Source organism: Pseudophryne corroboree, chromosome 5 (assembly GCF_028390025.1).
Source record: "Pseudophryne corroboree isolate aPseCor3 chromosome 5, aPseCor3.hap2, whole genome shotgun sequence".
Taxonomy (NCBI): domain Eukaryota; kingdom Metazoa; phylum Chordata; class Amphibia; order Anura; family Myobatrachidae; genus Pseudophryne; species Pseudophryne corroboree.
This window is the reverse complement of record NC_086448.1, coordinates 119,140,735-119,166,409: the sequence shown is the minus strand read 5'-3', so window position 1 is coordinate 119,166,409 and position 25,675 is coordinate 119,140,735. Positions and strand designations below refer to the sequence as shown.

Below are 25,675 nucleotides of genomic sequence, written 5' to 3'. Positions count from 1 at the left end.
TGACTGCATGGGCGCAGCCATGTTGGATTCTGTCACCTGTTCAATTTCCACCAATCCATTGCTCCATTGAAATCTGCATAATTGCCTAGCCAATCTCTTCCTTGCTGCAGGTATAAGTATTCCGTGCCTGAGCAAGGAAGGCGTCAGTGCTTTGGTTGTCAAACCTAGTTCCAGTTTGTCTCTCTCCTGTGGTTGTTTTCCAGGTTCCAGTTCCTGTCTCCAAGCTTCCACTAAAGAGACCCGCTCCAGTCTACCACCTGCGGTGCAGCCTGACTCTCCAGTCCTCTGGGACTCATCTGTTTCCAGCTACAGATTCACCTGCTTCCAGCACTTAGCTTCCAGCAGAGATCAGCTCTTCTTAAAGTGCCGGTACCATTTCTACAGATTCCCATTCACTACCGGTATTATTATTTCACCGCTCTCAAGCTCCATATATCAAACATATTTCATCGCTCTCAAGCTTCATTTATTATTTGGCTGGTTCCATCCAGCAATTCACTCCGTGCTAACATCTGTCTGGTTCCAACCAGTACCCACAGCAGCCACTTTATCTACGGCAGTCCAGCTTCCCTTGCAACATCAGCTGGTATGATCCTGGGCTACCTCCATTACTACAGTCGGGCCTGGTAAGGACTTTCCATCTAGAAGATAATAAGAACTGTCTCATACTACCAGAGCCCTGTGGCCCTTGCCATCCTGTAGAACCCAGGAACTGTGTTATATTTCTGCTGATTTTATGTTTCTCTTTTATTACTGCTGTGATGCATGGAGTTTGTCAAATAAACATCATTGACTTTTATCCTGGTTGTCGTGGTCACGCCTTCGGGCAATTCTTCTACGTGTAACTTACATGTCCAGGGGTCTGATACAACCTCCCCGGTTTCTCTACACCTCAGCCCCTACAACTGAGGCTGCCTCCCGTCAGCTCAGGCCCTCAGTTGTGACATGCTGTTCGGGATCCTGTAAATTGCCAGATTTGAGATAATCTACAACTCTTTTTTTTAAGAGTGTTTCCATCAATTTCCCTACTACTGATGTAAGACTCACTGGTCTATAGTTGTTTGCCTCCTCCTTGCTTCCACTTTTGTGCAGTGGGACTACGTTTGCTCTTTTCCAGTCCTCTGGAATTACTCCTGTAGCTAATGACTGGTTGAATAATTCTGTCAATGGTGCTACCAGCACCTCTTTAAGTTCTTTTAGTATCCTTGGATGTATCCCATCTGGCCCCATAGATTTGTCCACTTTCATCTTTGAGAGTTCTGTTAGGACCTTCTCCTCTGTAAATGTACTTGTGTCATTTTCCTGAATATCCCTGCAACTTAACTGTGGCCCCTTCCCCTCTCTTTCAGTAGTAAATACTGAGCAAAAATAATTATTAAGATGATCTGCTATTAAATTGTCTCCGTCAACAAGACTCCCAGTGTCTGTCTTTAGTTTTATTATTCCGCCTTTTGTTTTTCTCTTTTCGCTTATATACCTAAAACAGCTTTGCTTCCTTTACCCACTGAGTGGGCCATTTTCTCCTCAGCTTGTGCCTTTACATATCTGATTACCTTCTTGGTCTCCTTCTGTCTAACAAGATATATCTCTTTGTCTTCATTATTTTGTGTCTGCTTATATTTCCTAAAAGCCATCTTTTTTGCTTTCACAATATTTGCTACTTCTTTTGCAAACCACACCGGCGCTTCCTTTTCCTTGTGTTTTTCCTAACACTTTTGATACAAAGGTCTGTTGCCTTTAATATTACACATTTTAATGTTTCTCACCTCTCCTGCACGGCTTCCAAGTTCCTCCACTCTGCCAAAGAATCGCTTACACATTTTTCCATCCCTACAAAATCAGCCTTCCTAAAATCCAACACCTTTGTTTTTGTATGGGATGAGTCAGTCTCTGTCTTTATGCTGAACTATACTGCTTGATGATCACTGGATCCCAGGTTTTCACCCACTTTTACGTCCGATATTCTGTCTCCATTTGTAAGTATTAAGTCTAATATTGCGTCTTTCCGAGTGGGCTCCCTCACCAATTGGTGGAGGGATGCTCCCTGAAGGGAATTTAAAATGTCCTTACTTCTAGTGGAACTAGCAACAGATACCTCCCAGTTTACATCAGGAAGATTAAAGTCTCCCATGATTATTACCTCTCCTTTTAATGCCATTTTAGTTATGTCCTGCAATAGGTACTTGTCGAGGTATGCACTTGTTCTTAACTAACAATGTCTAAATGACATGTAGAATACTTAAGTGTCCTGTAAATGCACAGCGCTGATGAGGCAGGCGGCTTTACAGAGGAGACAGTGCCCAGCAGTCCCAGAATCAGCGCAGCTCTGTGTAATGGTGTCCAAACTCTGACAGGGAGTGAGGGAGAGAGAGATGCAGCTCCAGGGCAGGAACATCTGCTGTAGATGGCGCCTGGGGCTGGGGGAGGGGCTACAGGTCAAAGCCTTATCCCCTCTGCTGGACTTCACCACCGTGTACTATGGAGCCTACGTGAAACGGATTTTAGTAAATCCAACCTGTGCTCCTTGCCCTGGTGGATATAGTGGGGTCCCTGCACGGCCTCAGAGTCCACGCCAGCGGCGCGGTTCATCTCCGGGGACCACGACCGGATCGTGATTTCGGCGGGTCCCGTCTGGGGGACCCTCGTACCTCCTCCCTAGCTTGCGGCCAGGCGATCCAGGAGAGCAGCGGCGATGTGTATGTGCCTGAGAAGACCGGAGCGCATTCGCTGCAAGTACCCGGCAACCAGGGCGCGGGAGTATACAGCGCCGCTGGGGGAGGTGATAGAGCCGCAGCACGATATGTCAGTATGACATATAGCATCTAGTGCCTGTGTAGTTGTAGCTTTTGAAGTCTTCTTTTTTCTCAAGAAAAGCTCTTATTAGGGCTGCCTAGCGCATCCCTCCCTGTTAGCTGCCTGCACTGCAGGAACCAACTTACAAACTGAGCTCCAGTGCCTGGAGGCGGGGATATAGAGGAGGCGGTGCAGTGCATCCTGGGAACAGTCAAAAGCTTTAGCATGTTGGTGCCTCGGATCAAGATCCAACTCTACACCCCCGATGTATTCCCTGTGGAATCCCAGTGTACCCCGCTGCAGAAACTTAACATTTATACAAAATAATTAATAAATCACCAAAGATAATACATTCATATGAAGAATTACAATCTAATGAGTATGGTGAACAGTTTTTTTTATGATATGTATATCTGTACATATGCCAATTATTATAATGAAACCAGATTTATTTCCAAACAGACGAGGTTTCCCTGAAACATGGTATAATCATGCAGAGGTGGGAGGGAATGCAGCCGCTGTGTCTTTGCAGGATTATTCAAATGCTACAGGAGGTGTCTCTTGCGAACAGATCCCCGCTGCCAGCTTCTGTGAGCCACTGGCTGTGTCCGAAGACGCAGTATTTGATCATCATCGCGAACATTGGACCTGTTTTCTGCAATGTTTCCCGTCCCCTCCCTGCTGCTTGTCAATCAGGCTGCGGCTCACATGGCACTGCGGCCGACATCCCAGCTGTAACAAGGCATACGCGCTGGGGGGGTCATTCTGAGTTGTTCGCTCATTGACGATTTTTGCTATACTGCGATTAGTCGCTTACTGCGCATGCGCAAGGTTCGCAGAGCGCATGCGCTTAGTTATTTTACACAAAAGTTAGGTATTTTACTCACGGCATAACAAAGCTTTTTCATCGCTGTGCTGATCGTAGTGTGATTGACAGGAAGTGGGTGTTTCTGGGCGGAAACTGGCTGTTTTATGGGAGTCTGCGGAAAAACGCAGGCGTTCGAGTTGCAAAACGCAGGAGTGGCTGGAGAAACGGGGGAGTGGTTGGGCAAACGCTGGGTGTGTTTGTGACGTCAAACCAGGAACGAAAAGGACTGAGCTGATCGCAATGGCAGAGTAAGTCTGGAGCTACTCAGAAACTGCTAAGAATTTTCTATTCGCAATTCTGCTAATCTTTCGTTCGCAATTCTGCTTAGCTAAGATACACTCCCAGAGGGCGGCGGCTTAGCGTGTGCAATGCTGCTAAAATCTGCTAGCGAGCGAACAACTCGGAATCACCCCCTGTGTCTCCCATGCATGCGCGCTGTGTTTGCTATTACAATGGAAAGATTACATTACTGTGACATTGGGGGCGATTCAGAGTTGATCGTAGCTGTGCTAAATTTAGCACAGCTACGATCAGGCACACTGACATGCGGGGAGACGCCCAGCACAGGGCTAGTCCACCCCGCATGTCAGGCGCTACCCCGTCGCAGAAGTACAAAATCATCGCACAGTGGCAATGCTTTTGTACTGTAGGAGTAACTACTAACCAGTGCAGCTACTGCGCGTTGGCAGGGAGCTACTCATCGCTGCCCGGGTCGCAGCGGCTGTGTGTGATGTCATGCAGCCGCCGCGGTCTGCCCCCCCCCAACGGTCCGGGCACGCCTGCGTTGCCCGGACCGTGCCCCCTAAACCGCCGCTGGCTTGCCCCCTCTCACCCAGCGACCGCCTCTGCCTGTCAATCAGGCAGAGGCAATCGCTATCCTGAGACAGCCGTCGGCTGCCTGCCATGCGCCAGTGCACTGTGGCGCTGGTGCATGCGCAGTTCAGACCCGATCGCTGCTGTGTGAAAATACACAGCAGCGATCAGGTCTGAATGACCCCCATAGATAAGCTGCAATGATAATTTCAGTTATCAGAGTGCGGGTTGATGTTATTAATAAAATGCATGTAAATAAAATAAATAGTTCTGGACGGAGCCAGAGGACAGTGCCCTAACAAGACATTTTGGTGCCCTATGCCAGAAAGAGAACTAGTGCCCCCCAGCGGGGCGAGCGCAAAAGAGCCTCCATCCAGGGGTGTCGTGGACACCCCAAGAGGGAAAATAGTTGTCGGTATCCCGGCTGTCGGGATCCCAGCGCGGGTATGCTTAGCGCCGGTATCCCGACAGCCGGGATATCGAGTGCCACCCATTATACAATTGGGTGACACATTTAATTATTAATAAAGGATTTAGGACCCTATTCAGTAAGGATTGCACATTCAGTTTTTCAGCAGAATTTGCAATCCTTTTGATCGCATGTTGGGGGCCACCCATCGTAGGACAAGGCCGCCCAGCATGCTACCGGCACCGCAATTTCAGCGTGATCACAGAAAGTACGGTAGCTTTCTGGCTGCGACGGCAGGAGGGCCGCCGCCATCTTTCCTGAGCTTTCTGGCTGCGACTGCTTGTGATGTCACGCAGCTGCCCCGATCACGCCCATGCCACGCCCCCCGTTCCCATGACACCGTCCCCGCAACACTCCCTCTCCGCCTAGGAAACAGAGTGTTACCGCCCCCCTCCCGCCCTGCGCCCGCATCATCTTAGTAATTTTTGCGGTTTGATCGTTAGTTGTGATCCAACCTGAATGAGGTCCTTAATTCAGTAATGAAGGCTATACCTTTAGGTGCTGACATTTATTATCTATAAATTTATAGTGGCATTAAAAGTACGAAACAATTTCTCTCATGGACAAACGTAATATTAAAACATAAAAGTTTTTGCTATATACAGACAAGAAACTGATAAATATATAAAAATCATTAGTTAAAAATTACAGCATCAGTAAAATAACATCAGACATAGGGGTATATGCAATTGCGGTCGAATTCCGGCTGGAATTCGACCGTTTTTAAATTCTACACAATTCGACAGTCAGACACCCTCCTGCCGGGACCCGAATTCGACATATTCAATAAAAAAACGGATTCGACAGTCCCGCTGTCGAAAAACGGACCAATTGACGATAGTGTGCGTCCTGGATTCGACTTCATGGACATCACAAAACTGTGTAAAAAATCGTGAAAAAAAATGCGCGGGGTCCCCCCTCCTAAGCATAACCAGCCTCGGGCTCTTTGAGCCGGTCCTGGTTGTAAAAATACGGGGGGAAAAATGACAGGGGATCCCCCGTATTTTAACAACCAGCAGCAGGCTCTGCGTCTGGTCCTGGTGCCAAAAAATACGGGGGAACAAAAACGTAGGGGTCCCCCGTATTTTTCACACCAGCACCGGGCTCCACTAGTCAGAGAGATAATGCCACAGCCGGGGGACACTTTTATATTGGTCCCTGCGGCCGTGGCATTAAATCACTAACTAGTCACCCCTGGCCGGGGTACCCTGGAGGAGTGGGGACCCCTTAAATCAAGGGGTCCCCCCCTCCAGCCACCCAAGGGCCAGGGGTGAAGCCCGAGGCTGTCCCCCCCATCCGAGGGCTGCGGATGGGGGGCTGATAGCCAAGTGACAAAAATAAAGAATATTGTTTTTTGTAGCAGAACTACAAGTCCCAGAAAGCCTCCCCCGCAAGCTGGTACTTGGAGAACCACAAGTACCAGCATGCGCGGGGGGGGGGGGGGGGGGGAACGGGCCCGCTGGTACCTGTAGTTCTACAGCAAAAAAAATACCCAAATAAAAACAGTACACGCACACCGTGAAAATAAAACTTTGTTACATACATGCACGCCGTCGCCGACACACACATACTTACCTATGTTCACACGCCGACTCTGTCCACTTCTCCAACTAGAATCCACGGGGTAGCTGAAAATAAAATTATACTCACCATAATCCAGTGTAGATCTGTCCTCTTCTTTTTTGTAATCCACGTACTTGGCAAAAAAAACAAACCGGATAACCCGATCCACGCACTGAAAGGGGTCCCATGTTTACACATAGGACCCCTTTCCCCGACTGCTGAGACTCCCCGTGACTCCTGTCACAAAGGGTCCCTTGAGCCAATCAGGGAGCGCCACGTAGTGGCACTCTCCTGATTGGCTGTGCGCGTCTGAGCTGTCAGACGGCGCATAGCACTGCCGCTCCATTATTTTCAATGGTGGGAACTTTGCGGTCAGCGGTGAGGTTACTCGAGGACAAAAACATGCTGCATTGCAGGTGGGTCAGATGTAACATGTGCAGAGATTTAGATTTGGGTGGGGTGTGTTCAAACATTTATGGGCTACATGCAAAAGCAGCCAATTTACCCTGCATGGCAACATGCATTGTTCCAGACACAGTTAATTGCTTGCTTTTTTGTTGTTGCTTTACTTACAAACATGCATCATGGCAATAGTCACAAAAGCACTGGGAGAGTTACAAGGGGAGATGTGTATGTCCCAGGCTCACAGTCAGCTACCTTGACTGCCACACCACGTGTGACAGTCTGATGAAAGATGTGTCTGTGTTGCTAGTCTCTCTCTCCCCACCTGGTAGAATCGGCCGAGAGGCCTGCTGCGATGAAACTGTTTGATGTAAGTGCTGTGCTGAACTGCGGTTTCCTGTCAACACGAGAGCTCTAGGAAGTGTAGACTAATCCTGTGCGAACCAATGTAAATGATTTTGTACTGAGATGCCCACTGAGCAGATCCACCGCTTGTGTACAAATGTGCATCAGTTACACCATCGGATCAGTGGCACCATCGGACTTATGAGTAACTCTCTCAGAATGGGTGTTGCTGGCTGTGACACGCCTCCAAAACGGTTATGACATGCCTGCATTTCTGTCGCCATCACACCCTGTTACCTCTCGCAAATGCTCCCTGTCAGTCACTCAGTGTCCCAATGCTCCCTGCAAGTGTCGTGGGTAATCCATCGTGGCATCTGCGCAGTGTGACTCAGATGCGTGCGCATTAAAAAAATATTGTCCGTTTGCATAAACATTTTCATTGCGAATCTCTGAATCATGCCCTCACTTCACTTTACTGTATGTCCAATATTGTGTCATCGCATCTGATAAAAATCAAACTGCAAATAAAACCTTATCTCCAGATGCGTCCAGTTTTCTTCCGATAAAACCTGATATACACACTCGTAAGATATTGCATAAACGAGTTAGAAATTATAGAACAGCCCGACGATTGTATATGTCTGTATTTTGGTTCTGATACAGAAGATAGACATTAAAAAGATAGACAGTAAAAGGTCATCAGGGTCAAAATGTCGACACAACAATTTTTTTGGGGGTGTTGTCGCTCGCCACAAGGTTACTAATGGTAATAGTTTGTGACATGGATAGTAAATGCAGCAAAAATTGTACAAATGTAAAAATCCCTAAAAAAATGTGTCGACCTTTTGACCCTATCGACCTTTTGACCCTGTCAATATTTTGATTGTCAACCCTGCCGATCGAATGCATGTCGACATTTAGTGGTCGACCCAATGACTGTAGACCTTTTTAGTATAGATCTATAGACTGGCTACCATCCGGTTTTACTGGTCTGAGGAGGGTCACGCTCTTCAGTCTCAGTAGGAAGCGTGTAATCATCTCTCCAAAACTAGCAGTAGGCTCAAATTACGTAACTACTATGCATTGCATTCCACTCCAGGGCTGAGAGAGTTAACCCTGGTCTCTAAGAATGCCAGCAAATTACAGAGAAACAAGCAGAGTCTTTCAGCCCAGCCTCAGCCCTCCTTCCCCCACAGCTCACAGCAAAGCTGCCTCCCCTTCGCCCCTTATTCTTATGTTGCTGTAAAGACCTGGAAGGAAAGTTGAGGTGAGCTGGGGACTAGTGGCTCGAAGGGGACCAAGAGAAGTGCTAGCTCAGCTGCAACAGATATAAGGGTTGAGTCACTTTATGCTTTGTAGTGAATTCCCGAGCACATGGAGCTGCATGTGTTTTGTACTTGTTGTTTGGGCATGTGCGAGCTCTGGCCGTATAGCAGGGCTGGCCAAACCGGTCCTCGAGATCTACCAACAGTTCATGTTTTCCAGGCCTCCTGGAGATCTGTAGAATTGTCAGTTGGGAATGAATGCAGCACATCTTAATTAGTAATGACTACACCTGTGCACCAGCTAGGTGATCTGGAAAATGTGTACTGTTGGTAGATCTCGAGGACTGGTTTGGCCAGCCCTGCCGTATAGGATGAGACTGAGTGTAGTGTTAATGAAAGGAAGACCATTGTAACAACATGCAAGTACTGTAGGCCCCTTTACCTCTCTGGGGTCTGTGTACTAAGCGTTGGAGAGAGATAAAGTACCAGCCAATCAGCTCCTGCCATGTTACAGGCTGTGTTTGAAAAATGACAGTTAGGAGCTTGTTGGTACTTTATCTCCGTTCATTTTATCTCTCTCACAGGCTTAGTAAATAGACACCTCTGTCTGTATTTACCCAGACTAGTATTATTACTGTTTTGATCCCAATTGTAAAGTACAATGGAATATGCTGGCACTAGATACATAAATGTTAATAATAATTAAAAATATGAGTAATAAAAGTACAAAGCCTACAATTATAATGTGGCGCAGATAATTATACCTCCTGGCAGTGCCCATACACTGACTCAAAGGGGTGTGGCTTTATTTGTTGTTTTTTTTGCATGTGGGTGTAATTTGTACAAATCACTGATTGTTATTAATATGTAATATTTAAGGTTAAATGGTTTTTTGTTTTGTTTTTTAATAGGAAAAAGTGGATTGTTTTCCCAGAGGGTTGGTTAATAGTATGTCAGACATTTTTAACATGTGCTCAAGTAACATTTGTTTAAAAAAAATAGTGGTTGTGTAGGGTGAGAATGTCAACATGATTGAACTGTCGACATGCAGCAGACAATGATCAATCCTGTCATGTTACAGGCTGTTTGAAAAATGACAGTTAAGCTGGGTACACACTTGTCCAATCCTCCGCAGTCAGACCACAGATCAGACTGTTATATACAATCCTACTGCTTACCTGCTTGCAGATTCTGCATCCAATCCTCACTGTCCAGTTTTTCATCAGACCACCAATCTGCATCTGCTGAAAAAAATACATCTTATGGGCCCTACACACTTACCGATCCGCCACCGAGCTGGGCGACTCGGCGGCGTGGGGTGAGTGAAGTTTCATCACTCCCCCCGTCACCCATAGCACTGCTCCATAGCACGGCATGCTAATATGAACAATCTCGTCCGTATTGGCCTGCATGCATAAGCAATGGGGCACCGACGATTAACGAGCGCGGGGCCGCGCATCGTTAATCATTGGTGCATACACACTGCACGATATGTCCCCAACCCCAATGATGTTATTTATCTTCGCCCTCCCACCATTATGATTATATTCCTCATTAATAAATCCCCCATCCATCCACAGTTAAGGGCCCTACACACGGTGTGAGGTCCCCAATAAAGGCGTAACCAGCATCGGGCTCTTTAAGCCAGCCCTGGTCCCATATGTAATGAACCAGCACCGTGCTCTTGGAGACGATCCTGATTCTACAAATACGGGGAACAAAACAAGTAGTGGTCCCTCGTATTGTGACAACCAGCACCAGGCTTCACTAGCAGGGAGGTAATGCCGCAGCCAGGGGTCACTCTTGACAAGGTCCCATGGCCGAAGCATTCATCCCCCTAATTAGTCAGCCAGGCTGGGGATTCCTGGGGAAGTGGGGACTCCCCTTCCCCACCAGTAAAGGGTTCACCCCTCCCCAGGACGCCGGCATCCCTGGGCTGTGGGTGCCGAATTGTTAGTGTATTAGTGAAAAATAGAATAATATTGTCTTTTACAAGATGAATACAGGTCCCAGCAAGCCTCTTCGCATGCTTGTACTTGGAGAACCACAAGTACCAGCAGGCAGTTCATTAAGGGCCCGTTGGTACCTTTAGTCCCCCTGTAAAATAAATATTTAAATAAAGACAAGACAGCAAAGCTTTTAAAAGTTTATTAGTCAGCACCTTGACCTGGGGGGGGTGTAATGAGCTTTAAGCTCTTTCACATGGCCGCCATCTCCTCCAGGAATTCCCCAGCGTCTTCACCTGTAGGGCGACGGCCTTTAAGCTCTTGCATGGTCGCTGCCCATCCAGGACTTCCACTGCATCTTCCATCTTCAGGAGCTTACACCTCGCGCTGTCTAATATTAGCCAGCAGAAAGAAGTGGGGTGATGACCCAATGAGCCGTGATTGACTCACTGCGGCCATCTTAAAGTTTAAAAATGGCACCACGGCGCCAATTTTTAAATCACAGTGGTCGCGATGTTCATCAAGAACTGTGATCGCATCACAATGTACAGATTTCAAATGCAGGATGGAGGTGCTATGCAAATACAATCCTTACTGAATCAGGCCCAATATCTCCTGTAAATAGAAGTTCAGTTGAAATGATAAGAAAGCTGCTGTACCCACATGATTTTCAGGGATGGTTTAGGAGCTTCATAAACAGGCCCTTAAGTGTTTGCAAGGGACAAAGTATTTTCCCTGCATGAATGTTGTTGTTTTTTTTTTACTAATTACATACCTCCCAGCATTCTGGACCTGCAACTCGGGACTTTCGAGGCCTCACCTGAAATGGGGGCCTGGATTTGGCAAAAGGGGTTGTGGCTTCATGGGAACATGCCTCCCGATTTCGTCACTGTGGGGGCATGCCCAGCACTCTGTAAGCTGCTGGCCATGCCCCCAACCCCTCTGCCTCCTGTGAATAGATGCTGTGCGAATGACATTGAGCCTCTCAACACCCCCCCCCCCCACCACCACCACCACCACCACCACCACCACCGCTACCGCTATCACGGGACACTATGGCCCACGAGTGGGACAGCGGCACAGTGCCCAAAAAAGTGACTCTCTTGCAAAAATGTGGACAGTTGGGAGGTAAGCAATAACATAACAAGGAGTACAGCATTCTGTACCTGGAGGAAGGGGGTCATGCTGGATGTCTGGTACATAGATGAACTGGTCGAAGGATAGAAGACAGGGTCATTCTCAGAGCCGGCCTTAGGCATAGGCAAACTAGGCAAATGCCTAGGGCATTTGGCATGCTTAGGGGCACCAGCAGCTTCTGCTGATTAAAATGATATGCGGCATGCCTATATTCTGTGTGTATTCCTGGAAATCACTGAAATGTAGCATTTCGTATGCAGATACAGCCGCAGTCGCACACAGAATATAGGCATGCTGTATATAATTTTAATCAGCAGAAGCTGCTTGTACATCCTAGCCACATAGTAATGCAAATAAGATGCATTTTCATAAAAAAAAGGCGCCCGACGTTAGCAGAACTGCCAGCTGACTCATGCCAGGCATCTCTTGCAGAACTAGCAGCGGTGCTAGGGGGCACCAGCCAAAATCTTGCCTAGGGCATCATATTGGTTAGGGCCGGCTCTGATCATTCTAAATGGGACCTATTTAGGCTGTGGTATAATTGATATACACCAAGGGTCAGTAGTGAATGGCTTTGCCTTGGAGTAAAAGGGTGTGGTATAGAAGATCTACAATGTGTAGGTCAACAGTCATTATGTCGACCCCATATGGTTACATTGACAAAAATTTGACATGGACAAAAGGTCGAAAAAAACCTAACTAAAAAAAAGTTGACCATATGTGTGTCGATCATTTGAACCTGTTGACCTTTTCCAGTGTCGACCTTTTGTCAAAGTCGACTTAATACATGTCGATCTACACATTGTAGATCTATAGTCCGAATCCCGTTCTAAAGCAGTGTTTCCCAACCTCAGTCCTCAAGGCATACTAATAGGCCCTACACACTGGCCGACAATCCTCATAGATATGAACGATCTCGTTCATTATTGAACGAGATAACGTTCATATCTTTGAGTGTGGAGTCACCAGCGATGAACGATGCGCTGGTGCCCCGTTGGCTGTGCATGCAGGCCAATATGGATGATCTTGTCCATATTTGCCTGCACTTGTATGGTGACGGGGGGAGTGAAGAAACTTCACTCCCCCGTCACTGCTCCCCTGCCGCCGGGTCGCCCGTCGGCCGTATCCGCCGTCGGGCAGCTCGGTGGCGGATCTTTAAATGTGTAGGGCCTTTAACAGGCCTGGTTTTAAGGATAGCCACACTTGAGCACAGGTGACTAAATTAGTACTTCAGTTATTTTGATTTAACTATCTGTGCTTATTCATGGATAGCCTTAAAACCTGGAATTTAATTGTTCCTTGAGGACTGGGGCTGTGAAACCCTGGACTAAAGTAAGGTGTACATCCATATGCGACCCTAGGCTACATATAAAGGTATAGTTAGTAACTTGCTGTAAAATGAAAGATAACATTTATTATACTGTAGATAAACTTGTTGGTATGCACCTTGGCCATGGTAATAACTAAGCTATTTACACATCAATTGAAATAAAATTTGGAAAAACCAAGATGAGAAAGGTGTGCAAGTACTTTCTTTTCCATACTCCCCATTAGGAGCCTAATTCAGACCTGATCGCAGCAGCAAAATATTTCTCTAATGGGAAAAACCATGTGTACAGCTGGGGGAACATCTACAGTATAACAAGTGCAGAGAGAGATTTGGGTGGGTTATATTGTTTCTGTGCAGGGTAAATACTGCCTGCTTTATTTTTACACTGCATAATTAGATTTCAGGTTGAACACACCGCACCCGAATCTAACACTCTCTGCACATGTTATATCTGCCCCCCCCCCCTGCAGTGCACATGGTTTTGCCCATTAGAGAAAATCTTTGCTGCTGCGATCAGGTATGAATTAGGCCCTATGTACAGTTACACTCCTTATCCTGCTGTGATTATGTCCCGGTTCTCTAACGCTCACACTTATTGTTTATCCCTCCTGCAGTTGTGACAAGTTCCATATGATTAAATGGATAATAATGTCTCTCGGTCTCCCAGCCTTAAGGGCCAAGGAATGGTGGTAAGTAAGGTTTCACATTTATTTGTGTTTTTAATTACCAGTAATGACAAATGTGTAGCTCATTGGGATGATTGTTCAAAATGTTCCTCAGAGAGAGAGATTTTTGCTCTTGAGGAAAATGTCAGACTTATAATCACTGCAAACCATATACATTGCTACTGGTATGGAGCTTCATCCGTTGGGCATACCTCCCAACATTTCTATTTTTAGATTTTTGAAATCGGGACTCCTGGGCGCAGCGAAGCCGCGTGGCGCCAAACAGGGGGCGAGGCCTATTGAAAGGGGCGTGGACTTGTGTAGATGATGCAATCGCGAGCCACGCCTTCAATTTCCGTCACAGTTGGGGCACGGCCAGCGCTCTGTGAGCTGCTGGCCATGTCCCCAGTCCCTCTGCCTCACTGGAATAGACGCCTATTCACCGCTGCTCTGCTCTGAACTGAGCAGAGCAGTGAGTGATAAGAAGCCTCCCAACTGCCACCCCCCACCCCCACCGCGGGACACTGCGGCTCGCGGAAGGGACAGTGGGACAGACCCCAAAAAATAGGACTGTCCCGTGAAAATCCGGACAGTTGGGAGGTATGCGTTGGGGCAGATGTATTAAGCCTGGAGGCGGCATAAGGAAGTGATAAACCAGTGATAAGTGCAAGGTGATAAACGCACCAGCCAATCAGCTCCTAACTGTTAATTTACATATTGGAGCTGATTGGCTGGTGCGTTAATCACCTTGCACATATCACTGGTTTATCACTTCCTTATGCCTTCTCCAGGTTAATACATCTGCCCCAATATATCAAGAGGTCAGTGATGGCACTGCAGTTGGCAACAGGGATTACTGCCGCCTAGAAGATTCACTGGTGTCTGTGATTCTTAGACATTTATTGCTTTTTTAATTTTAGATTTTATAACTATACAGGTACAGTAACATGTCTAAGCTTCTTTATCCGGATCCCCCACCACCACCACTATCATTGTAGCTAAGATAGAAACACCATATAGTTACATAGAAACAGATTTTTGATGGCAGATAATAATCACTTGGCCCATGTAGTTTACCCTAAAGGGTGTGTATCGGGTTACCATCGCCCCCGGGATCCCGGCGGGCAGCATCCTGACGCCGGGATCCCAGTTGCATAATGCCAGCGGGGGGAGTGGACGAGCGAAACAAGTCCCTTGCGGGTTCTATTCCCACTCTATGGGTGTCGTGGACACCCACAAGTGGGAATAGTCCCTGTTGGTTGGCATGCCGACCATCGGGATTGTGAGGGGGCGGGATGTAGGGGGAGGTAACGTGACTGGCTGTCTCCTGACCGCCGGTCACATAACTACATGCCGCCCTAAACACATAGACAATCTTACACTTACACAATAAGGTTAATTGGTTCCCAACAAAAAACAAGAAACAATTAACCTATCAGTATATTTTTGGATTGTGGGAGGAAACCAGAGTACCTGGAGGAAACCCACGCAAGCACGGGGAGAATATACATACTCCACACAGTTAGGACCAGGGTGGGTCCAACCCATGATGTCAGTGCTGTGAGGCAGTAATGCTAACCATTACACCATCCGTACTGCATCCACCAAGATCCTTCTCATACAGATGTCCACATATAAAAGTAAAGTATCTTTGATATATTCTATGTCTTGTGGGTCTATTCATGCAGCAGTGAAGAGTGCAGAGAAGTGAGCCAGTGGAGAAGTTGCCCATGGCAACCAATCAGTGCTTACATAACATTTGTAAAATGCCTTCTATAAAATTTTACGGAGCAGCTGATTGGTTGCCATGGGCAACTTCTCCACTGGCTCACTTCTCCGTACTTTTCACTGCTTCATGAATAGACCCCTAAGTAGGCTAAAGTTAGGTTCTCAGCTTTAAGCTTCCACACCATAAGTATGGTTATATTGCATCCTGCCACCCTCTAGAGCAGGCTTTCCCAACCACGGTCCTCAAGGCACACTAACAGTGCATGTTTTAGTGATATCCAGGCTTCAGCACAGGTGACTTAATTAGTAGATCACTTATTTTGATTTAACCATCTGTGCTGCAGCCTGGATATCACTAAAACCTGCACTGTTAGTGTGCCTTGAGGACCGCGGTTGGGAATGCCTGGCCTAGGTATTGCTGGTCAGTTCTCAGGTTGTGAAAAATTATGTCCCAAACTGATATGCTACCCAAGCAATTCTGATTTGGTTGCTATCATTTCTAGAATAGCAAAAACAAGATTATACCTAATTTAGGTACACCCACACCAACTTACTATCTGGGAAGAGGGTAATATAATGCATATGTATACATTTGGGAGGTCTGTGGTTCTTCAGCTGGCAATGCATGCTGAGCCTTGTAGTTCCCCAGCAGATGAAGTGCTGCTACTTGCCTAACTGTACCTTAGTGCATTGTGTTCTTTTTTTTTCCACCAGCTTCTAAGGATTACACTTGATTTATGTGTGGGTAGTGAGTCAGTATACAAATACAAATGTCTTCAGCAAATGCATGGGAATCATGCCCAATATACTGAAGGAGCCAAGCACTTTGAGAATGCCACGTGTGCTGCCAGATATGAACACAAGTTTGTTTTTTCACTACTGCTTCACCCTATTTTTGTAAGCCATCAAATAATATCACACAGTCCACTACTTTCACCCTACTTTACTAAACGTTTTGATTTTGAGAACGGAAATGGAAACTTGGTATACCGTAGTAACGCAAGAAAATACTGTGGTTGAAATCTTATTTTTTTATTTTTTTATCCGTGAAAGGAGAACCCACCACAGGAAGTGGAGAGGCATTGGCTGTGGTAGTGACTGAGGCCCTAAGCCACAGATAGGCTGCACAGCCTAAAATAGGGGATATTGCGCCACATCTGGCCTTCTGCCTTGAAGCGGCAGGCCAGAGAACACTAATTTCAGCTAAATCCTTTGTACTGTAAAGGTCATTTCACCAAATGCAAGTGATTACCTGTCAGCCATGTTTGCGAATTGAAACCATCTAATCAAGGTAGCAGAGACAAATCACCCATTGTGTTGAACAACTAATATTTTATTAAGTTATTTATATAGCGCACCCTGGGCCATAGAGAGCTGTGCATGGCCTAATTATAAGAGGCGTGGCCGCTCCCCTTTAGGGAAAAAATAGAAAAAAAATGTTTGCACTCTGAAAAGGGAGGACGCTCAGCCAGGTGCAAATCCAGGAGGGAGGGTGATCATTGTGATTGCTCCCCCTCCCTCCCCCTGCTCAGGCAGAGGAGGCTATGGCTGTACACTCCCTGGCCCAACTGGAGTCTGTACACATGAGGACCAACTTTGAGAACCAATGGTCTAGATCAGGGGTGGGGAACCTTTGGCCCTCCAGCTGTTGTTGAACTACACATACCAGCATGCCTTGCTACAGTATTGCTATTTGGCCATGCTAAAACTGTTGCAGGGCATGCTGGGATGTGTAGTTCAACAACAGCTGGAGGGCCGTAGGTTCCCCATCCCTGGTTTAGATCAGTGGTTCCCAAACTCAGTCCTCAAGGACACCCAACAGTTCACGTTTTCCAGGTCTCCTCACAGAATCACAAGTGAAATAATTAGCTCCACCTGTGGATCTTTTAAAATGTGTCCGTCAGTAATGAATACACCTGTGCACCTGGCTGGTGACCTTGTAAACACGAACTGTTGGGGGTCCTCAAAGACAGAGTTTGGGAACCACTGATCTAGATCTGAGTAAGGCACATGTTCAGGCACCTCTAGATCCGCATGAGCTATAGAGCCATATGTTTCTGAAACCTGTTCTAGATGTGTGTAATGGATATTTACCAAAACTAGCCAACACTGAACTCACATTTACATTTGTAGTAATTGTTTCTTTTCTGTTTAATAAAATGGTTACTCTGCAGATTCAAGACAGTTGGACTGGATACAACCTGGATGTATTTATGCTTCCCAACCACTACTGTGAAGATTTAGAATGTGTGTTCATACCTCATGGAATCATTGTGGACAGGTACTGGCAAGCAGCCCATGTTCTATATCCACTGGGTCATATTGTATATTTAAAGGACATTTTACACTTTTGAAAAAGTTGATTCCATTAAATTGATTAGCACAGCCCTTCTTCACATCTGCTCCCACATGTGCGGTGTCGGTGAGCTTTTGCATAGAACATACATCAACTTCGGAATTTCCGCTGTAAATGGAATCGACCTCGTATTCAGTTGGGATGCTTTGGGCAAGGGATACTTCTAAGCAGACTTGGGATTGCTCCCACCCTCTGCCCATTACTTTCTCTACAACTGTCGGCGATGTACAGGCCCAATTCAGTCATGCTGTTCAAACTATGGGGGAATGTAATTGTGGGCAAACACTTTTGATGCAAGATTCCACCCCCGTAAAGTGGGCGCCGCGCTAATTCGGACAGGTGAATCCGTTCTCCCACAATTGACTTCTCCTTTATCTTGTTGCTTGGCAGTGAGGTCAAAAGGGCAGAATAGATGCATGCAGTGTAAGAAGATACATGCAGTGTAAGAAGATACATGCAGTGTAAGAAGATACATGCAGCTTTTCTCTGACGTCCTAGTGGACGCTGGGACTCCGTCAGGACCATGGGATTAGCGGCTCCGCAGGAGACAGGGCACAAAAATAAAAGCTTTAGGACTAAGTGGTGTGCACTGGCTCCTCCCCCTATGACCCTCCTCCAAGCCTCAGTTAGGTTTTTGTGCCCATCCGAGCAGGGTGCAATCTAGGTGGCTCTCATAAAGAGCTGCTTAGAAATATTAGGTTTTTTATTTTCAGTGAGTCCTGCTGGCAACAGGCTCACTGCAACGAGGGACTTAGGGGAGAAGAAGTGAACTCACCTGCGTGCAGGATGGATTGGCTTCTTAGGCTACTGGACACCATTAGCTCCAGAGGGATCGAACACAGGCCCAGCCATGGAGTCCGGTCCCGGAGCCGCGCCGCCGACCCCCTTGCAGATGCTGAAAAGTGAAGAGGTCCAGAAACCGGCGGCAGAAGACTTTTCAGTCTTCATGAGGTAGCGCACAGCACTGCAGCTGTGCGCCATTGTTGTCAGCACACTTCACACCAGCGGTCACTGAGGGTGCAGGGTGCTGGGGGGGGGGCGCCCTGGGCAGCAATGATAATACCTTGTTCTGGCTAAAAATACATCACATATAGCCCCTGGGGCTATATGGATGTATTTAACCCCTGCCAGGTCTCACAAACACCGGGAGAAGAGCCCGCCGAAATAGGGGGCGGGGCCTATCTCCTCAGCACACAGCGCCATTTTCCTGCACAGCTCCGCTGCGAGGAAGGCTCCCAGGACTCTCCCCTGCACTGCACTACAGAAACAGGGTAAAAAAAACAGAGAGGGGGGGCACTTTTTTGGCGATATTGATATATTAAGCTGCTATAAAGGAAACAACACTTCTGTAGGGTTGTTCCTATATATTTATAGCGCTTGGGTGTGTGCTGGCAAACTCTCCCTCTGTCTCCCCAAAGGGCTAGTGGGGTCCTGTCTTCGATAAGAGCATTCCCTGTGTGTCTGCTGTGTGTCGGTACGTGTGTGTCGACATGTATGAGGACGATGTTGGTGTGGAGGCGGAGCAATTGCCGGTAATGGTGATGTCACCCCCTAGGGAGTCGACACCGGAATGGATGGCTTTGTTTATGGAATTACGTGATAATGTCAGCACGTTACAAAAATCAGTTGACGACATGAGACGGCCGGCAAACCAGTTAGTACCTGTCCAGGCGTCTCAGACACCGTCAGGGGCTGTAAAACGCCCTTTACCTCAGTCGGTCGACACAGACCCAGACACGGACACCGAATCTAGTGTCGACGGTGAAGAAACAAACGTATTTTCCAGTAGGGCCACACGTTATATGATCACGGCAATGAAGGAGGCTTTGCATATCTCTGATACTGCAAGTACCACAAAAAGGGGTATTATGTGGGGTCTGAAAAAACTACCTGTAGTTTTTCCTGAATCAGAGGAATTGAATGAAGTGTGTGATGAAGCGTGGGTTAACCCCGATAGAAAACTGCTAATTTCAAAGAAGTTATTGGCATTATATCCTTTCCCGCCAGAGGTTAGGGCGCGCTGGGAAACACCCCCTAGGGGGGATAAGGCACTCACACGCTTATCAAAACAAGTTGCGTTACCGTCTCCTGAAACGGCCGCCCTCAAGGATCCAGCTGATAGGAGGCTGGAAACTACCCTGAAAAGTATATACACTCATACTGGTATTATACTGCGACCAGCCATCGCCTCTGCATGGATGTGCAGTGCTGGGGTGGTTTGGTCGGATTCCCTGACTGAAGATATTGATACCCTGGATAGGGACAGTATTTTATTGACTATAGAGCAATTAAAGGATGCTTTTCTTTATATGCGAGATGCTCAGAGGGATATTTGCACTCTGGCATCGAGAGTAAGTGCGATGTCCATATCTGCCAGAAGAAGTTTATGGACGCGACAGTGGTCAGGTGATGCGGATTCCAAACGGCATATGGAAGTATTGCCGTATAAAGGGGAGGAATTATTTGGGGTCGGTCTATCGGATTTGGTGGCCACGGCAACAGCCGGGAAATCCACCTTTTTACCTCAGGTCCCCTCCCAACAGAAAAAGACACCGTCTTTTCAGCCGCAGTCCTTTCGTTCCTATAAGAACAAGCGGGCAAAAGGACAGTCATATCTGCCCCGAGGCAAAGGAAAGGGTAAGAGAGTGCACCAAGCAGCTCCCTCCCAGGAGCAGAAGCCCTCCCCGACTTCTGCAAAGCCCTCAGCATGACGTTGGGGCTTTACAAGCGGACTCAGGGGCGGTGGGGGGTCGACTCAAGAATTTCAGCGCACAGTGGGCTCACTCACAGGTGGACCCCTGGATCCTGCAGGTAGTATCTCAGGGTTACAGGTTGGAATTCGAGAAGTCTCCCCCTCGCCGGTTCCTAAAGTCTGCTCTGCCAACGTCTCCCTCAGACAGGGCGACGGTATTGGAAGCCATTCACAAGCTGTATTCTCAGCAGGTGATAGTCAAGGTACCCCTCCTACAACAGGGAAAGGGGTATTATTCCACACTATTTGTGGTACCGAAGCCGGACGGCTCGGTAAGACCTATTCTAAATCTGAAATCTTTGAACCTGTACATACAAAAATTCAAGTTCAAGATGGAGTCACTCAGAGCAGTGATAGCGAATCTGGAAGAAGGGGACTTTATGGTGTCCCTGGACATCAAGGATGCTTACCTGCATGTCCCAATTTGCCCTTCACATCAAGGGTACCTCAGGTTCGTGGTGCAAAACTGTCATTATCAGTTTCAGACGCTGCCGTTTGGATTGTCCACGGCACCTCGGGTCTTTACCAAGGTAATGGCCGAAATGATGTTTCTTCTGCGAAGAAAAGGCGTATTAATTATCCCTTACTTGGACGATCTCCTGATAAGGGCAAGGTCCAGAGAACAGCTGGGGGACGTAGTAGCACTAACCCAAGTAGTGCTGCAACAGCACGGGTGGATTCTGAATTTTCCAAAATCTCAATTGACCCTGACGACACGTCTGCTGTTCCTGGGAATGATTCTGGACACGGTTCAGAAAAAGGTGTTTCTTCCGGAGGAGAAAGCCAGGGAGTTATCCGAACTTGTCAGGAACCTCCTAAAACCAGGAAAAGTGTCTGTGCATCAATGCACAAGAGTCCTGGAAAAAATGGTGGCTTCTTACGAAGCGATTCCATTCGGCAGATTCCACGCACGAACTTTTCAGTGGGATCTGCTGGACAAATGGTCCGGATCGCATCTGCAGATGAATCAGCGGATAACTTTGTCTCCACAGACAAGGGTGTCTCTTCTGTGGTGGTTGCAGAGTGCTCATCTGTTAGAGGGCCGCAGATTCGGCATACAGGACTGGGTCCTGGTGACCACGGATGCCAGTCTGAGAGGCTGGGGAGCGGTCACACAGGGAAGAAACTTCCAGGGAGTGTGGTCAAGCCTGGAGATGTCTCTTCACATAAATATACTGGAGCTAAGAGCGATTTACAATGCTCTAAGCCTGGCAAAACCTCTGCTTCAGGGTCAGCCGGTGTTGATCCAGTCGGACAACATCACGGCAGTCGCCCACGTAAACAGACAGGGCGGCACAAGAAGCAGGAGGGCAATGGCAGAAGCTGCAAGGATTCTTCGCTGGGCGGAAGATCATGTGATAGCACTGTCAGCAGTGTTCATTCCGGGAGTGGACAACTGGGAAGCGGACTTCCTCAGCAGACACGATCTACACCCGGGAGAGTGGGGACTTCATCCAGAAGTCTTCCATATGATTGTGAACCGTTGGGAAAAACCAAAGGTGGATATGATGGCGTCCCACCTCAACATAAAACTGGACAGGTATTGCGCCAGGTCAAGAGACCCTCAGGCAATAGCTGTGGACGCTCTGGTAACACCGTGGGTGTTCCAGTCAGTGTATGTGTTTCCTCCTCTGCCTCTCATACCAAAAGTACTGAGAATTATACGGCAAAGGGGAGTAAGAACGATACTCGTGGCTCCGGATTGGCCAAGAAGAACTTGGTACCCGGAACTTCAGGAGATGCTCACGGAAGATCCGTGGCCTCTACCTCTAAGACGGGACCTGCTTCAGCAGGGACCGTGTCTATTCCAAGACTTACCGCGGCTGCGTTTGACGGCATGGCGGTTGAACGCCGAATTCTAAGGGAAAAAGGCATTCCGGAAGAGGTCATCCCTACCCTGGTAAAAGCCAGGAAGGAGGTGACTGCACAACATTATCACCGCATTTGGAGAAAATATGTTGCGTGGTGTGAGGCCAGGAAGGCCCCGACGGAGGAATTTCAACTGGGTCGATTCCTACATTTCCTGCAAACAGGATTGTCTATGGGGCTCAAATTAGGGTCCATTAAGGTTCAAATTTCGGCCCTGTCGATTTTCTTCCAGAAAGAATTGGCTTCAGTTCCTGAAGTCCAGACTTTTGTAAAAGGAGTACTACATATACAGCCCCGGTTGTGCCCCCAGTGGCTCCGTGGGATCTTAATGTAGTTTTGGATTTTCTCAAATCCCATTGGTTTGAGCCACTCAAATCGGTGGATTTGAAATATCTTACATGGAAAGTAACCATGCTACTGGCCCTGGCTTCAGCCAGGAGAGTGTCAGAATTGGCGGCTTTATCGTATAAAAGCCCATATCTGATTTTCCATTCGGACAGGGCAGAACTGCGGACGCGGCCTCAGTTTCTGCCTAAGGTGGTTTCAGCGTTTCACCTGAACCAGCCTATTGTGGTGCCTGCGGCTACTAGCGATTTGGAGGATTCCAAGTTGCTGGACGTTGTCAGGGCATTGAAAATATATATTTCAAGGACGGCTGGAGTCAGAAAATCTGACTCGCTGTTTATACTGTATGCACCCAACAAGCTGGGTGCTCCTGCTTCTAAGCAGACGATTGCTCGTTGGATTTGTAGCACAATTCAACTTGCACATTCTGTGGCTGGCCTGCCACAGCCTAAATCTATCAAGGCCCATTCCACAAGGAAGGTGGGCTCATCTTGGGCGGCTGCCCGAGGGGTCTCGGCATTACAACTCTGCCGAGCAGCTACGTGGTCGGGGGAGAACACGTTTGTAAAATTCTACAAATTTGATACCCTGGCTAAAGAGGACCTGGAGTTCTCTCATTCGGTGCTGCAGAGTCATCCGCACTCTCCCGCCCGTTTGGGAGCTTTGGTATAATCCCCATGGTCCTGACGGAGTCCCAGCATCCACTAGGACGTCAGAGAAAATAAGATTTTACTTACCGATAAATCTATTTCTCGTAGTCCGTAGTGGATGCTAGGCGCCCATCCCAAGTGCGGATTGTCTGCAATACTTGTACATAGTTATTGTTACAAAAAAATCGGGTTGTTATTGTTGTGAGCCGTCTGTTCAGAGGCTCCTACGTTTGTCATACTGTTAACTGGGTTCAGATCACAAGTTGTACGGTGTGATTGGTGTGGCTGGTATGAGTCTTACCCGGGATTCAAAATCCTTCCTTATTGTGTACGCTCGTCCGGGTACAGTATCCTAACTGAGGCTTGGAGGAGGGTCATAGGGGGAGGAGCCAGTGCACACCACTTAGTCCTAAAGCTTTTATTTTTGTGCCCTGTCTCCTGCGGAGCCGCTAATCCCATGGTCCTGACGGAGTCCCAGCATCCACTACGGACTACGAGAAATAGATTTATCGGTAAGTAAAATCTTATTTTCTGCATGATCATTTTGCAGCGCTGTTACATCTCCCGACCTTACAATTATAAGAATGATAACTGCACGCCTCTGGGGACTGTGCCCATGTCTGTATGGAGGAGAACCACAGGCACAGCAGGTAGCAATGCATTGCTGAAGCGCTAGGCTGCCCCTTGCACTAGATAGGGTCTTGTATTGGTACAAGCAGCAGTGGCAAGAGCACAGTGCACCTCCTCACCACAGTAGCTATAGTGCAACATACCTCACAGCCACCCTGGATTTCATGAGGATGGAGCGATCTGGACTGTGCCACCTAAGCAGTTGGGAAGTACTGTATAGTGGAATAGCTCTCTGTATGGTCCAGCTCAAAAACTAGCATTAGCACTAGGCATATGTAATACACCCAACAAACCCATAACACATAATATTTACGGTGCCGAAAACTTAAATTAAATTGTGGGGTGCTGATGTGAATCAGGTTCGGGTGATCAGAGCGGCAGACCTGCTTTACCTCTCACTGGCTATCCGGGTCCTCGTCGTCCTCCAGCCGCCGCGCCGATGCACATCGTCCTTCTCAGCAGCCTGGGGTCCTCTTTTACAGCCGCGGTGCTGTCAAGTGGCATGGGGTCCTTGTCGCAGGTCCTCTTTACGCTGTCCTCCGCACCGCGCTGTCCTCCTCATCCAGCCGGGGGAGCGGGGTCCTTACAGGGGTCCTCACATCCGGGGTAGTCCTCCGCGATGCCTGCTCTCCCCGTCACTGGCCACGGGATCCCCTCCTCCATACCGCGCTCCCGCCGTCCGTCTGCGCCGTCATCACTCTGCAGCCATGGGTCCTCGCCGGGGGTCTTCTTTGCAGGGTCGTCCTCCGCGATGCCTGCTCTCTCACCCGCTGCCGCTCCTTGGAATCCAGGGGACGGATGTCATCACTGCTCTGCTGGACGGGCTGCGGTTCCTCCGGCCCAGCGCTCCAGTCTCTCGGCAGCGGCGGCTCTTCTCCGCGCTCCATCCCCGCTGGCACTGACGCGACCAGCTCTTCTCCTCAGGCAGGGTCTCCGGCATTCTCCTGGCACTGGTGCTCCGGTCGCTGGTTCTCCCCTCGGCTTCTTCTCTGCGCAGACGGCCCTCACACGCTGGCAGGCGGCTCCTGGGGCTACATGGCGACACCTTCCCCAGGTAATCTTCCCATTCCTCCCAGGGGGCTCCTCTGGCAGCGATCCTCCCAGCGCTGCATACTCCAGTCTTCAGGCTCTGGACACTACATGGCTCCACTTCCCCAGGTACATATTCCCATTCCTCCAGGGGCTCCTCTCCTGTGCTGTGAGGCTTCTTTTAAGGGTCCTGGTGCTCCTCCACCTCCCCTCTCCTCTATGATGACTGGCTCCCGGGGCCCCAGCAACAGACCACCCCCTGGTCACTCTGCCCTACAACCCAGGGGACCCAATCAGCTGGGGACATGTTTCCCGGACTTTTTATGTTGCAGGGTAAGAGGTGACAGGACCAGAGAATTGGCGGCAAGATCCCTGTCAGAAAGGCTGACAGAGTCACATAAAGTTCAGCCCTGTCATACTATAGGGCTGCATAGGGACAGTATGGAGACTTTCAATATTTAAAAAAAAACCAAGGGGTCCCCATTAAAAAAAAAACACTTCAGGGTATTACACGTACATTACATGTATCGCGTGTGTAGAGATAGGGGAGAGATGTGGCTTGGTAGTGTTGGCATCTGTTCACAGTGTGGGGGAGAGCCTGGAGGCAGCACAGCATTTACAGGAGTGCTAGATGTACCCCCAGAGTTACGAATACAGGGCGCATACTGTGAGACCACACCCCTTATGTGTTATGCCACACCCCTTTCCAGACATGCTGTT

At 48.1% G+C, this 25,675-nt stretch overlaps 1 protein-coding gene across 6 annotated transcripts in view; it reads left to right on the top strand.

Annotated features, from left to right (window-relative positions):
- Positions 1–25,675, top strand: part of PRTFDC1 (phosphoribosyl transferase domain containing 1) — a 95,611-nt gene that overhangs the window by 8,765 nt on the left and 61,171 nt on the right. The window contains exons 1-3 of one of the 6 annotated variants that reach the window (XM_063921626.1): positions 8,373–8,520; positions 13,546–13,620; positions 17,499–17,605. In XM_063921626.1, the coding sequence (XP_063777696.1) occupies positions 13,570–13,620; positions 17,499–17,605 (158 nt within the window). In that variant the 5' untranslated portion in view covers positions 8,373–8,520; positions 13,546–13,569. Of the gene's footprint in view, positions 1–8,368; positions 8,589–13,545; positions 13,621–15,149; positions 15,237–17,498; positions 17,606–25,675 lie in introns of those variants that run through there. The other 5 variants (XM_063921627.1, XM_063921628.1, XM_063921629.1 and 2 more) reach the window with 5 other exon arrangements.